This window comes from Trachypithecus francoisi, unplaced genomic scaffold (genome assembly GCF_009764315.1).
Source record: "Trachypithecus francoisi isolate TF-2019V2 unplaced genomic scaffold, Tfra_2.0 Lachesis_group1, whole genome shotgun sequence".
NCBI classification, from domain to species: Eukaryota; Metazoa; Chordata; class Mammalia; order Primates; family Cercopithecidae; genus Trachypithecus; species Trachypithecus francoisi.
Window position 1 is genome coordinate 147,205,527 of NW_022681454.1, and position 13,110 is coordinate 147,218,636.

At 32.9% G+C, this 13,110-nt stretch overlaps 1 protein-coding gene across 5 annotated transcripts in view; it reads right to left on the reverse strand.

The window, feature by feature from the left end:
- Positions 1-13,110, reverse strand: part of LRBA (LPS responsive beige-like anchor protein) — a 787,299-nt gene that overhangs the window by 167,849 nt on the left and 606,340 nt on the right. For all 5 annotated transcript variants that reach the window (XM_033215458.1, XM_033215456.1, XM_033215457.1 and 2 more), the window contains 2 exons: positions 11,757-11,897; positions 10,620-10,739 (listed from right to left, as the gene is read on the reverse strand). In XM_033215458.1, coding sequence (XP_033071349.1) covers positions 10,620-10,739; positions 11,757-11,897 — 261 coding nt within the window. The remainder of the gene's footprint in view (positions 1-10,619; positions 10,740-11,756; positions 11,898-13,110) is intronic.

The following is a 13,110-nucleotide window of genomic DNA, read 5'->3' on the forward strand; positions in this document are numbered from 1 at the left end:
TTAATATGAAATAAACATGCTGAACTCAACTGATATATACCAATATGTAACAAAATAAATAAGCATATATACAGCCAAAATCTTACTGTGGATGACAATGGCATTTAAGTTATACAGTAGAACTCCAATTTAATATTAAAAGCATCTTTCTAAGAACCATGTCTTGATGTGACACTAACTCTAACAGTTCAAAATTATCTCTTTTGACAGATGAAATGTAGTAACAGAGTCAAAGATTATGCCTTTCTAATACTTTTAATGCACATTTACAAAGTGAAGTATGTTTTATATTCATCAGAAGAGAACAGTCAGTTCTGGATAAAAAACACATGTTCAGCAATTCTTTAAAACATCAGTGGAAAATGATAAGTAAACAACACTGACAGAAGACAGATACATTTACAATTCACATTTTCTCCTGGCTTGCTCACAATAATTTTAATCTTTATCACTTAATTAGGTAGATGAGTCTTAGAGGCAGGTAGCATGGCCAACATTTAGTGTATCATCTCCTAAGATAAAAATTTGAAAGGTTCAACCAGAGGTTATACCACAGTTCAGGATAAGCCCATTGCTTTGATCACAAATCCCAAGGCTTTCACGGCATAATGACAAGGATTGGTTGTGACCACACATATGCTTTAGTTTTCTTTATTAAGGTATAATTTCCACTGATACGAACAACCTTTGCAGCCAGGCTATATGATTCTCCTTTTAATAGTCACCAATTGTATGCACTGAACTAAACCCACCACTTCAATATATTGGGGCAAATATACTAACTACTAATCTATCAACCAAAAAGAAATAAGATAATCAAAATAGAAATACAAATGAAGAAGCTCCTTTTTAATTAAAATTAAACATTTATTTTATTTTTCCTAAATATAAAATCCTGACAACTCAAATAGAAACATGATAAATTAGAAGTTAACTAATTTAAGGTGCACTGCTTAGGAATACTGACGGTAAAAAAATGTGAAAGCAAAATTTTAGCTTTTCACCACTGAAAAAATGATTTAAAAAACTGAAAATAAGCTTTCTTAATTAATAAAAAAGAGCTGATTAACAATATATTATAAAAATATAAGGTGCATGCTTTGATACATTTTAATTTTCAAGTATTTATTTTGTTAGCCCGTAAGTAACAAAACTTTAAAAAAAATCACTAGAGATCAAGTACAGTGAATTGCATTTATAATAGTTATTTTAAATCAACTGCATATCTGAAAGCTTTTAAGTTGATATTTAAATTTAGTCTGTCCTAATTTGGTAGATAAAATGCTATTTTTTTCTACAGTAAAAGAAAAACAATCATTTTCAAAACTGGAAAAGAAAAAATAATCTATAATCCTTCCAGACCAACCCCATAAATATTATGTGGTTTTTAGATATTATAAAACTGTTATTTCAAATGCATTACAATAAAGAAAAATCAAGGGTTACAAATCAATAGATAAATGATAATCTATTTCAGTCTGATATAGTAGAAAGAATAATTGGGTTTAAGTCTTGTCTACTTAACTTACTGTCACATGCACTCAAATTAATTTAATTTCTGTGACCCTTACTCACCTCAATTGCCATTTCAAAACCACAGGGTTTGTTGTGAGGCTCATATGGGATTATATGGAATTTTATATATAATAAGATATTATTATCATTAGTAGGATTCACGATAAAAATCCCAAATTACAGACGCAACTTGCCTAAATCCTAAAGTCAACAGGTCATTCACTGAATTATGCCCATTTATAAAAGCATTTAACATAATTATAAGAATACTTAACAAAACTTACTTTCAAAAATATATATGCCCACAAAAATATTTGAGACTTAATAGGTCCTGCCAAATAACTATGACATTCAAAACAAATATATTATCTTTTTTATTAGCAATGACAGTAGGGCTTAACATGCTTCATATTATGATAAATATCCCCAATAATTTATGGTTCTCTCTTGCTTTCAACACATTTTTCACTTCCATGTTTGAAATGGACATCTCCATTGGGCCTTTTGCTGTTCTAGACCCTTATCTCCAAATAAATTATAATTTGGAGAGAAATAATGGGCATTAATAATGCAAACAAAAGGTGAGTTGTAACTGCCGTAAGAGAAGACGCAAATAAAATGTGCACCTTAAACCCTTTCTGGAATAATTGGTAGATATATATTTAGTATGGGAGAAGGACCACTCATCTCAGTTCTAAGAATACATTAATGAACAGTCTACATTTTTTAGTTGAACAAAAAATATGATAAGGTCACCAGTCTAAAAACAAATCACACTTGACAGATGTATGCATTTTTATAATTCTGGAAGATATGACTACTTTCCAAATGTCTTAACAGGGTTTTAATTTTCCTGTATGGTATGTAAATAGCATGAGAAGAAAAATATTCAGGGTTTCAAGTAATTTTTATCAACAAGCAAAATGTAGCTCATTGTAGACATGAGTACAAACTTCAATACGTAAATAAATTAGCACAAAGGTTCATCATTAAACCTTTAGCCCTTGAGGAAAAGGGCTAAAGAGATGTGGCTAAATTAACAAATCACAAGTTATGTATAAGTTATGTATAAAAGCAAGGATAAACAGACATAATTGAGAAAGTTTGAGCTCACTGATGAAAAGAAGAGAGGCTGGCAAAAAACAGAAGGAGGGAGGGAAGATAGGAAGGAGAAATGAATGCGCACCTAAGTTGAAAATGTGCAAATGCATGAATAAGGATAAGATTTTAATTTTACTTTCAGCATTTTTTAAAACTCTAAATTATTAAAAAAGATGTCTGAGAACAGTGAAGATTTTTTTGCTAAGAAAATAAAATTACTAAATCATCGAAGTTTGAGTTTAAAAACTAAATACATTAAGAAATACATTTCCATCAATTATGTTCTATTAACTGTAGCTAAGCATTTTCTTATAAATGGGCCTAATGCTGATGATATCAGCATCCATGGAATGTATTAACATGGTAGAAGATGTGCTGGTAAGGGAAAAAAGAAACCTAATTTATCTTCAGATTGCAGACCTCTGGGATTTCTGAGGTAGTAGAGAGCAAGTCAAAGGTCTCATGTTTTACAAATCTCACAAGCCACAAAACCATTCTATGATCACCTCCACTATACATTATTATTCAACATGCATATGTACATTTAAAACTTTTTAAGGGTTAAATATTAAATTATATATGAGTTCATAGAATATTACTGCATAGTCATTTATTTTTAAAATAGTATTTAGGATCTCTTAGGACTTAATTGCATTCTATTTACTTAACTGTAAATATAGAATAAACTCTACTAACCCTACCAATGTCATAACTTAATACACTCACCACTAATGATGCACATTAAATTGTAAAATAGGTTTTAAATGAAAAATCCAAGATATGACCAGTGATGGTATGTCCATGTTTGCAAGGCTATCACAGTAATAAAATGTAGAAAACTGAATCATTAACAACTTGTGGTCAGCATCTGACATCCAGCTACCAGTTCTCTTGTGGACAGAAAATCTCATCCTAAAAGATGAGATGCTAGTAGTCCCACTCCGTATCAGGAACACATCCATTTGAGTTTTGCTGTGCCCTTCTGGCTGGAATAAGCATACACTCTCCATTTTCTCCTCAAATTACCTCGCTCTTTTTCCCAGGCTCTTTCACTTACTCTTAGAAAAGCTTTATGCCTCCTGTCCCTTACAGTCAACCAAACGCTCATTTCTTTGCATATCTTTAATAGCTGTGACACAGATCAGGCAGATTGCAAAGTCAATCATAACTATTATCTTGCTGAACTGGCTTATAGAATTAACTCAAGCATTTTTAGCCTGTTACCAAAGGCCTTCATGTTAGACTCAACTGCCTTTCAGAATCTCTGTTTCTATGTTTTCTACACATCCGAAACATAAGACCAATGAACAGATCAATAAGCATTTCCCAACGTGCCAAACATCTTTTCTGAGCTTTGTTCATGTCACTTCCCTTGCTCAGAACACTCCTCCTCATTCCATCACGTTATTAATGCAATACATATTTAATTTAGTGCCTGCTACGTTCCAAACACCTTTGTAGATTCTAGGGATAAACCAATGAGCAAAACAGTCAAAAATTTAGGATCTCATGGAGCTAATGTTCAAGTGGGATATGACATAATAAACAAATCAATAAGCATAAGATACATATGTCAAATGGTGAGTGACATAAAGAAAAATGAAATCAGGGAGTAAGTAAAAGTGCATGAGGTGAGGGGAGCAATTTTAAATAGGGAGAAGAGAGAAGGCCTTACTGAAAAGGTGACATTTGAGCAAAAACCTGAAAGAGATGAAGAATGAGTTCTTAAAGACAACTAAAACAAATGCCTCAGGTGAAAGGAAAAGGAAAACCAAAGGTGCTAAAGTGGAAAGTACTTGAAGGACACCAAGTAGACCCTGTTTAGCTAGAACAGAGTGAATGGGGTGGCAAACAGAAGAGCTCAAGATGTAACAGGCTTTTGGAAAGGGGTTAAGTGGTGTAGGGTCTTACATTGCAAAGATTTCAGCTTATACTCAAATAGGAAACCATTTACTATGTGGGGAAAACTGGAAGAAGAATAGCTTTGAAGAAATGAAGATCAGGAATTTAGTTTTGAACATGTCAAATTTAAGATACAGTTTATATATTCAAATGGAGATGTCGAGGAGGTAGTCAGATATCAGGATAAACATACAGGCTAGAGACATGAATGTGGGAGGTCTGTTAGACTCTCTTGCATCCCTTAAGATACAGCTTAAAAATCACTTATTCTGTAAAGTCATTTGCAATCCCGTCTCCCCCAGTCAGAATTAATTTAATTTTGTTTATATCTTACTATAGCACTTATCACTATCTAATATGTACTAAAAATTATTTTATATATGCCTGTCTTTTACATCTGGAGAGATACGCTAACTAAAGAACTATGTCTACCTTATTCTTTTAATTCTAAATGCACTCTATATTAAATATAGCAAATAACCAATAAATGCTAACCTAACTAAACGTGTTTTGGGGGATTTTAATTGACTTCTCATAGTTTTCTTCTTAAAGGCAGGGAGCTAAATATCTATGACCTAACAAAACTTGTTCTTTCTTCTGTGCTATATATATATATATATATATATATATATATGCTCAAGTCAAATTTAATCTTTCACTCTTTCTCTCTCATCTCACAAGACAAATCACCAAATCCTAGCAGTTACCTTCTAAATATGTCTTAAATTTATTCACATTTTTCTAGCCCCACTGGCACTACTGAATATAAGCCTTCACTGCTCCTTGCCTAATTAACAACTTAGGCAAGGATCTGAAACGGATCCACTCTGGGCCATCGACAAGGGCAATACATATTTCAACACCAATCACAGTGATCTCTTAAAAGCACAAAATCTACTCATGTCACTTCTCTGCTTCAGACTCTCCCAAGTCTCCCCATTGCACCCAAGATAAAGTTCATCCTCTTTCACAAAGCAGAAGGCCCCCCATGATTGGTCCTGAATTTCATCTTTCCTCTTCCTTCTCGTCATTTCAGATGCTGTATCGATGAGCCCAAGGAGCATGAGCCTACTGTACTAAATTGCTTGGACTTGTTTTATTGTAGGTATCTCCTCTAGTGCAAAAGCCCACTGAAGGCAAGAGTTATGTCATATTTGGTGCTGTACCACAACCAGAGTCTGATAGTGGATAAACACAATTAAAATACAAAATTTTAAAAGTAAATGATATCTCAGGGTTCCTCCAAACTTTTTAATCTAATTTACTTTTGTACAGCTTATATTTTAATAATATATTATTATATTAAATTCAGGGTTTCTGAAAAAGTATGGTTCTCCAACAACCTGTTTCAGATCCATTTATTACTGTCCCCATTCCAAAGTAATGAACCAGGGTGACATTTATGATTCCCTCTATGTTCTAGTACAGAGTAGTAATCATTTCTACAGTACAGAAAGAAAAGAATTTAAACTGCAGCAAGTCAGATTGTACTTCACCATTAGATTGAATTTATCGACACTAAAAGTATCTGAAATGAGTACGCAACCTCAAGAGGAGGGGAAAAAAAATCAATGACAATAAATTGCCTAGAAAAGTTTAGATATTTGCCCAATATTTAGATGTATTTGTCTAGTCAAATTCATTTAAACTTCATGAGTCTGTAATTTGTTACATAAAATTTGGTCATAATAATTCAAGCTTCAGGTTGAAGAAAATAATCTATTCTGAACCCCAGTTTCTAAATTTAAGTGAATTTTAAAGATTTAAAACACAGAATGTACTGGGGATTTTAAAATATTATTTATCACAGTGATGATTCTCCAACCCAATTTTAATACTCTGCATTTCAGTCTTCAAGATTACAGATTGTTGGTACTAATTATCTGTTTATTTTTAGATGAAGTACACATCAGAAACATCATTGTTTAAAAAGGGTGAAGGCATTCTTTCCATAAGCCCAAACTATCCCTTGATGTGATTCCAAAACAATACCCTAAATCTGCACTGCCCAATACAGCAGCCACTAGCCACAAATGGATATTGAACACAAAATGTGTTGCTAGTCTGAACACAGATGTGTCACGTAAATAGAGAAATGTTAAGTATAAAATACCACTGGAAGACTTAATATCAAAAAATGTAAAATATCTAACAATTTTATATTGATTATATATTGAAATAATATTTTGGAAATATATGGTTAAGACAAATTATTAATTTTTTTTTTACTTTTAAAAATACGACTATGAAATCATTTAATTACATAGGTGGCTTATATTTGTGGTTTGTATTATATTTCCATTAGAGAGTCTCTAAGCCTACTTAGAAAACTGATCAACACTACTGATCTGCTTCTTCAGGCAGAATAAAGGCCATCATTGAGAGGTCAGATCTGAAATGGAATCACCAGTGATGCAGAGAAATACAAATGATACACAAAACTTTAAAAACGGTAAATTGTGCTATAAATAAAAGATTGCTTTAGTGTAAAAAAGAAAGGTCTCTTTCTTCTTTAAAATAAAAATAATTAACATTTTAAACCTTTATTTCATAGGAATAACCTCAATTTTGGGTAATATTATTCTTTGAGTATTGGCAAAATTTAAGAAATAGGGATTTTTAAGATATTAAAGTAACAACTCCCCCTCAGCAAAAAAAAAAAAAAAAAAAACAATTAAGTTACCAGAAATGTTACCTTATTCTTATTTTTTTCTTTCTGAAAAAATTTAAATCTTCTACATACCTTACATTTCATTTTTGGAAAATCTCACAAAAACATTTTACAGAATGTATACTATATTAATCAGGCAAGGTATGCTTTAGGATCTACTCAATAAAATGATTCCTACCACCCCACCATCATATTTCACCATCTGCTCTCTACTGTTTAACATTTCTTTAGTATTTCTAGGAACTCCAGCAAGACAATACAAATAAAGTTGACAATTATAACTAATAATGATTCTACCTGGAATATGTGATAGCTGAATGAAATATTTATGTTATTATAGTAATTTAAGTGTGTTCTTATACATTTATCTTTATTATAATAATTTAAATATGCTTTCTAAGGTGTCAAAATGTAACATTTTAAAAATAGGATCAAAACAACAACAGAGGCATGATTAAATCCCTCCTGTTTTAGAAAGACCAACCAATAGGAGGTTGTTTAAATAGCCCATATAACCATATATTATATAGTTGTCAAAGTATTTGAAAGTCACTAAGTTTTAGGGCCCTAATTACCTGGTTATCAACATAAAAATGGGGGTAATTTATCAATGCCCTATCTATTATCCTACAGATATCAGGGCATGGGGGTGGAGATAGAGAAGAAGGAGAATATACACATTGGTGGAAAAATATCAGTAGGCCTCACAAAGTAAATTCTGAAAAAATTTTGAGCTTCCAAACATAAGAGGGAGCTGGATTTGACTCCATATTATTTGTGATGAAACAAGAATAATAAGAAAAGGAAGAAGAAAGGTAAAGAAGAGCAGGTGATTTCTTTTGATGTTATAGTTGTTTTGTTTAGGTTTCTTTTTATTTTATTTTTTTTACAGGTAGGGTATTTTAAAGAATTGTTAGAGAAAATGAAACCAAATACAAACTAATTAAAGAATCTTGAAAGAAAAAGGCTGAGATTCAGGAAGAAGATAAAACAAAACTACTAGCATCTATCATATGTACCTCCTGTCCATCAAAGCAATGAACAGGAATGTCTAGTACAGATGGAGGCAGAAAGCTGAAGATATCTACTATTGCTATTATAAAGCAGGAAAAAACAATCCTCAAATTCATGACTTCATTTTTGTTTATATTTCTAGTAGCAAACGTAGGTATGAGGTTAAAATTTGGTCATGAGATGCTTAACAAATCAAGGAATTTGGAAAGAAAAAAACCCCACACATAAGTCTTCAATTTCATAACAAAATATCAGGCTTATCAATATTTTCATTTCTCTTATTATTTCTCAAAAGAGTTATATAAGTAATTAAACAGCTTTGAGATTAGAGGTAAAATTTAACAAAATTATTAAATCTGTTAACTACTCTTATTTATTTTTATCTACACATCTAGTTCAAAACTATTTACTGGTGATTTTTAAAGAATACAATATATAATTTTCAAGAGTGTATCAGAGTATATTATTTGTGAGATCAAAAACCCTGTAGATGTCCCAATAAAAGATTATTTTTGCATACAATAGAATCTCCTTTAATAAAGTATCTTTCACACAAACAATGTACTCTACAGTAAGATGTGAATACAGGCCGGGCGCGGTGGCTCAAGCCTGTAATCCCAGCACTTTGGGAGGCCGAGACGGGCGGATCACAAGGTCAGGAGATCGAGACCATCCTGGCTAACACTGTGAAACCCCATCTCTACTAAAAAATACAAAAAACTAGCCGGGCGAGGTGGCGGGCGCCTGTAGTCCCAGCTACTTGGGAGGCTGAGGCAGGAGAATGGCGTGAACCCGGGAGGCAGAGCTTGCAGTGAGCTGAGATCTGGCCACTGTACTCCAGCCTGGGCGACAGAGTGAGACTCCGTCTCAAAAAAAAAAAAAAAAAAAAAAAATTTTTAAGCACTCTATAGTAACATACACATTAGTAGAACTTTTCTTCTTTTGGACTCCAATATTTCTCATCTGGCAGTTATTTTCTCCCATATGGTATAATTATTTATATACGTCATATTTCTCTATGGAATTATAAGGAACTTCAAAACCATAGGGATATCTCATTATACTTAATAGATCTAACACAGTACACCTTGCAGAAAAAGGCACTACGTAAAAAAAAAAAAAAAAAGACTGTATTTCTGTGGGTAGAAGCAAAATTCTAGTAAGGATTATATTAGCTACTGTGCAAAGTTTTTGATCCTTTGATCTTTCATGCATATAGATAGAATAACTCTTATTTTGCTTTACTAATAATGGAATCCTTTACTGAGCAAAGTCAGGTATGCGTTTAGAACCAGTGGCAGGCAAAACACAATTATTTTAAGAACAGGTACATAGGATATCTAAATATCTATGTCTGAGATTTTTCTCATGGTATTTTTCAGACTATAGTAATTTTATTCGCTGAGTTTGGAATTCCAGCCAGGCACAGTGGCTCACACCTGTAATCCCAGCACTTTGGGTGGCTGAGGCAGGAAGATCGCTTAAAACAGTTCAAGACCAGCCTGGGCAACATAGGGAGACCCCACCTTTACAAAAAATCAAAAATTAGCCTAGTATGGTGGTACATGCCTGTGGTCCCAGCTACTCAGGAGGCTGAGGCAGGAGGATCACTCGAGCCTGGAAGGTCGAGGTTGAGGCTACAGTGAATTGTGATTGCGCCAGTGCACTTCCAGCCTGAGGGACAAAGTGAGACCTTGTTTCCAAAAAGAAAAGTTCAGAATCCCATTACGCATGGTGCCTTACATGCCTTACATCCACACTACCTACCTTATTATCCCTTCAACAGAAAGATTCTAAAGAGAAAGGGGGAAAAAACACTCTACAACAAAAGACAGAGAGTGAGGAGGGAGAGATTCTGATAGAAGAGAGACAGTCATTTAGAACTTACAGGGAGAGGCCAGGCGTAGTGGCTCACGCCTGCAATCCCAACACTTTGGGAGGCTGAGGCAGGCAGATCACTTGAGGTCAGGAGTTCCAGACCAGTCTGGTCAACATGGTGAAACCCCGTCTCTACTAAAAAAAACACAAAAAACTAGCCATGCATTATGGCAGACGCCTGTAATCCCAGCTACTCGCGAGGCTGAGGCAGGAGAATTGCTTGAACGCTGGAGGCGGTGGTGGCAGTGAGCCGAGATCGCACCATTGCACTCCAGCCTGAAGGACAGAGTAAGACTCTGTCTACAAACAAACAAACAAACAAACAAAAACAAAACAACAACTACAAAAACTCACAGGGAAAGACAAGAGACAGAGACAGAGAGAGAAATGCTATAATTCTTGGCCATTCAATTAAGGACTTATCTTCTGAGATTCATCTTTAGTAAATAGGGTTGCATGGCAGTAGAGAAAATTTTCAACATTCATTTAATAAGTAATGCATTGGCAATAACAACAATAAAACAAAACATTTCTGTACCTTAATATCAGATGTATCACGCTGACTGTTTCGCCAAGCTCTGGAAATCGATGAAAAAGTTCGATCTGCATGATCAAATTTGCCTCCTTGCAAATTTAGGAAATAAGTTGTAAAAGGCTCCTAAAAAATAGCAATTAAAAAATCCATAGGTTCCCTCAGGCATAAAAATGTGGTTTTTATAAATCCTTAGAACTAAATATTTTAATGACTAATAGGTCCTAGCTAGTAATATAAACTAGGTATACAATGATAATTATATATATATTATTACATTAATGTTCTCAAGTTATTTTTCCCTCAAAAGAAATATTTCTAAATATTTCAAAAATTTGGTATTTGCAACATTTTCTTCAGGTAGCCTTCCTTTCCAAGAATAATTTATTAATATCATGCAGACATAAATTAGATGTATTTTCTTCATAGTACAGAGAATAGTCCAGCATGTAGTTTTCCTACTGTTATGGCTCAATATTTAATTTATGATTAAGAAAAGAAAAATGTTTGGATGATTTAAAAGCCTCCTCTTAGTTAAAGAACACTTAAACACATATTAGTGGATAATTGCTTGAAATTAGCTGAGCACTATAAATTACTTCTAGGATTTATGTCTGCCTGTATCCTTCTAACAAGCTTTAATTAATGATGTGCTGCTAATGCTTTCCCAAAGACATTGCTTTCTAGTAGATGAATCACCTTTCAATTTCACAGAAACATTTCTTGTTTAACCAATATATTATCAATACACGACAGCCTTAGTTTTACCAACAAACTTACCTTATTCCATTTGGGGCAACTTTCCAAAATATATAAATGCATGTCTGTGTTAGTAACAACTTACTTAGTTCTTATTTTAATAGACTGCATTTTAAAAGAATTTATGCTACAATTTGGAATCTGGTAAGATAGCAACCATCTGAAGGGGCAAATTTAAGAAAAAAAATTCATACAACTCCAGATGAAATATTTTTAAGGCAACACAAGCCAAATGAGATATAGAGATATTTATAATTAGAACTTCAATCATTTAAACTGACTTTTTTAGTATTCAAAAAAAGATGCTGATGAGTTCTAATTTTTGCATATCCTTCACAACATTGAATTTATTTAGTCATGGTGTATTATTCAAATTGAACTTACTATTCTTAGCAGCCATGCAAGAACAAAACTTGCAGTTGAGTAATGAGTACCATAGTGAAACTTTGGAACTTGATCGTCTTCCCATGATTCATAACGCTCTGCGAAGAATGCTGCTCTTTTTGGGTTCAGAGCTCCTATTGGCTGCCAATAGGCAGGGGAAAAACAAAGAATACATGAATGTAATCATCCTTCACATCTTCCTGTCTTGTAATGGTATCCTACTGGTAGGTATAAAAGCGAATTTTAAAAATATATACTATTTAAGCTGCAACACAGTATAATTTTGGGAGTAAAAAGAAAAGCAATTTTTTTTCAACACAAGTTAAACACAATATATAAGTAAGTGAATGGATGAACCCATCATTTCTCCGTTAAGTCTAGTTTTAGTGGAACATAGGTTTTTAATCAACCCATAATAAGCATCACATAAAGACAATTACATGAAGTGAAATATCAGATATACAACACGTTGGAAAGCACCTATAAAACCTCATTTAGTTAATTAGAAGCAACAACCAGAAACAGAATCTTAAAGCTGAAGGACTGACTTATAATGGGTTCTTAGAAGAGGATGAAACAAAACTGGGAGATAGGTAAGATGGAGTACAAGAAAGAAATTGTGAGAAAATAGGGTTAAGATATAACTAGAAATTTCTACTAGTGTGAGTGAAAACAAAGGATAAAAATACGCCTATATATCTATATAGGATACACACACACACACACATATATACACACACATATATATGTATATACTTTAACCAGAGGATAAAAATATGCCTGCATGAAGTATATATATATATAGTTTAAAAAAAGAATAGTAGACAGATTATGAACTTATACTGGAAAATAATACTTTACAGCAGAGGTCCCAGAGCAACATAGCAACATGGTCAAAACCCTGAGCTCACTAGAATGATAATAATACTCATTCAGAAGGTTGTTTTGAAAGATAAAAATGAGTAGGCACATTAAAGTCCAACAAACTATGCCTGACAACATTCAAAGAATGCTAACTATGGTTTTTAAGATAATCTTTTAGAATTTGGGTAAAAGAATTTGAATTAAATAATTGCCTTTAGCAAATTGCTTAGTATAAGATAAAGCTTAATAAATGTTAGTTGGTATCTGTATCTTTATTGTTGCTACTGCTGTTGTCATTTAGTTAATACATGAACTTCATTAAATAGCAGGCAAAATTCTGTGTGATCATGCCTATGCATGTACATTTCCTTATGAAGACACAGAGAATATGCTTGAGAGTCTCAAAGGAGTCTAAGGCTCAAAAAATGTTAAGATCAACTGCTTTAAGTAACAATTCATTCTCAAAAAAACATTCTGATCTCTAGAAAAT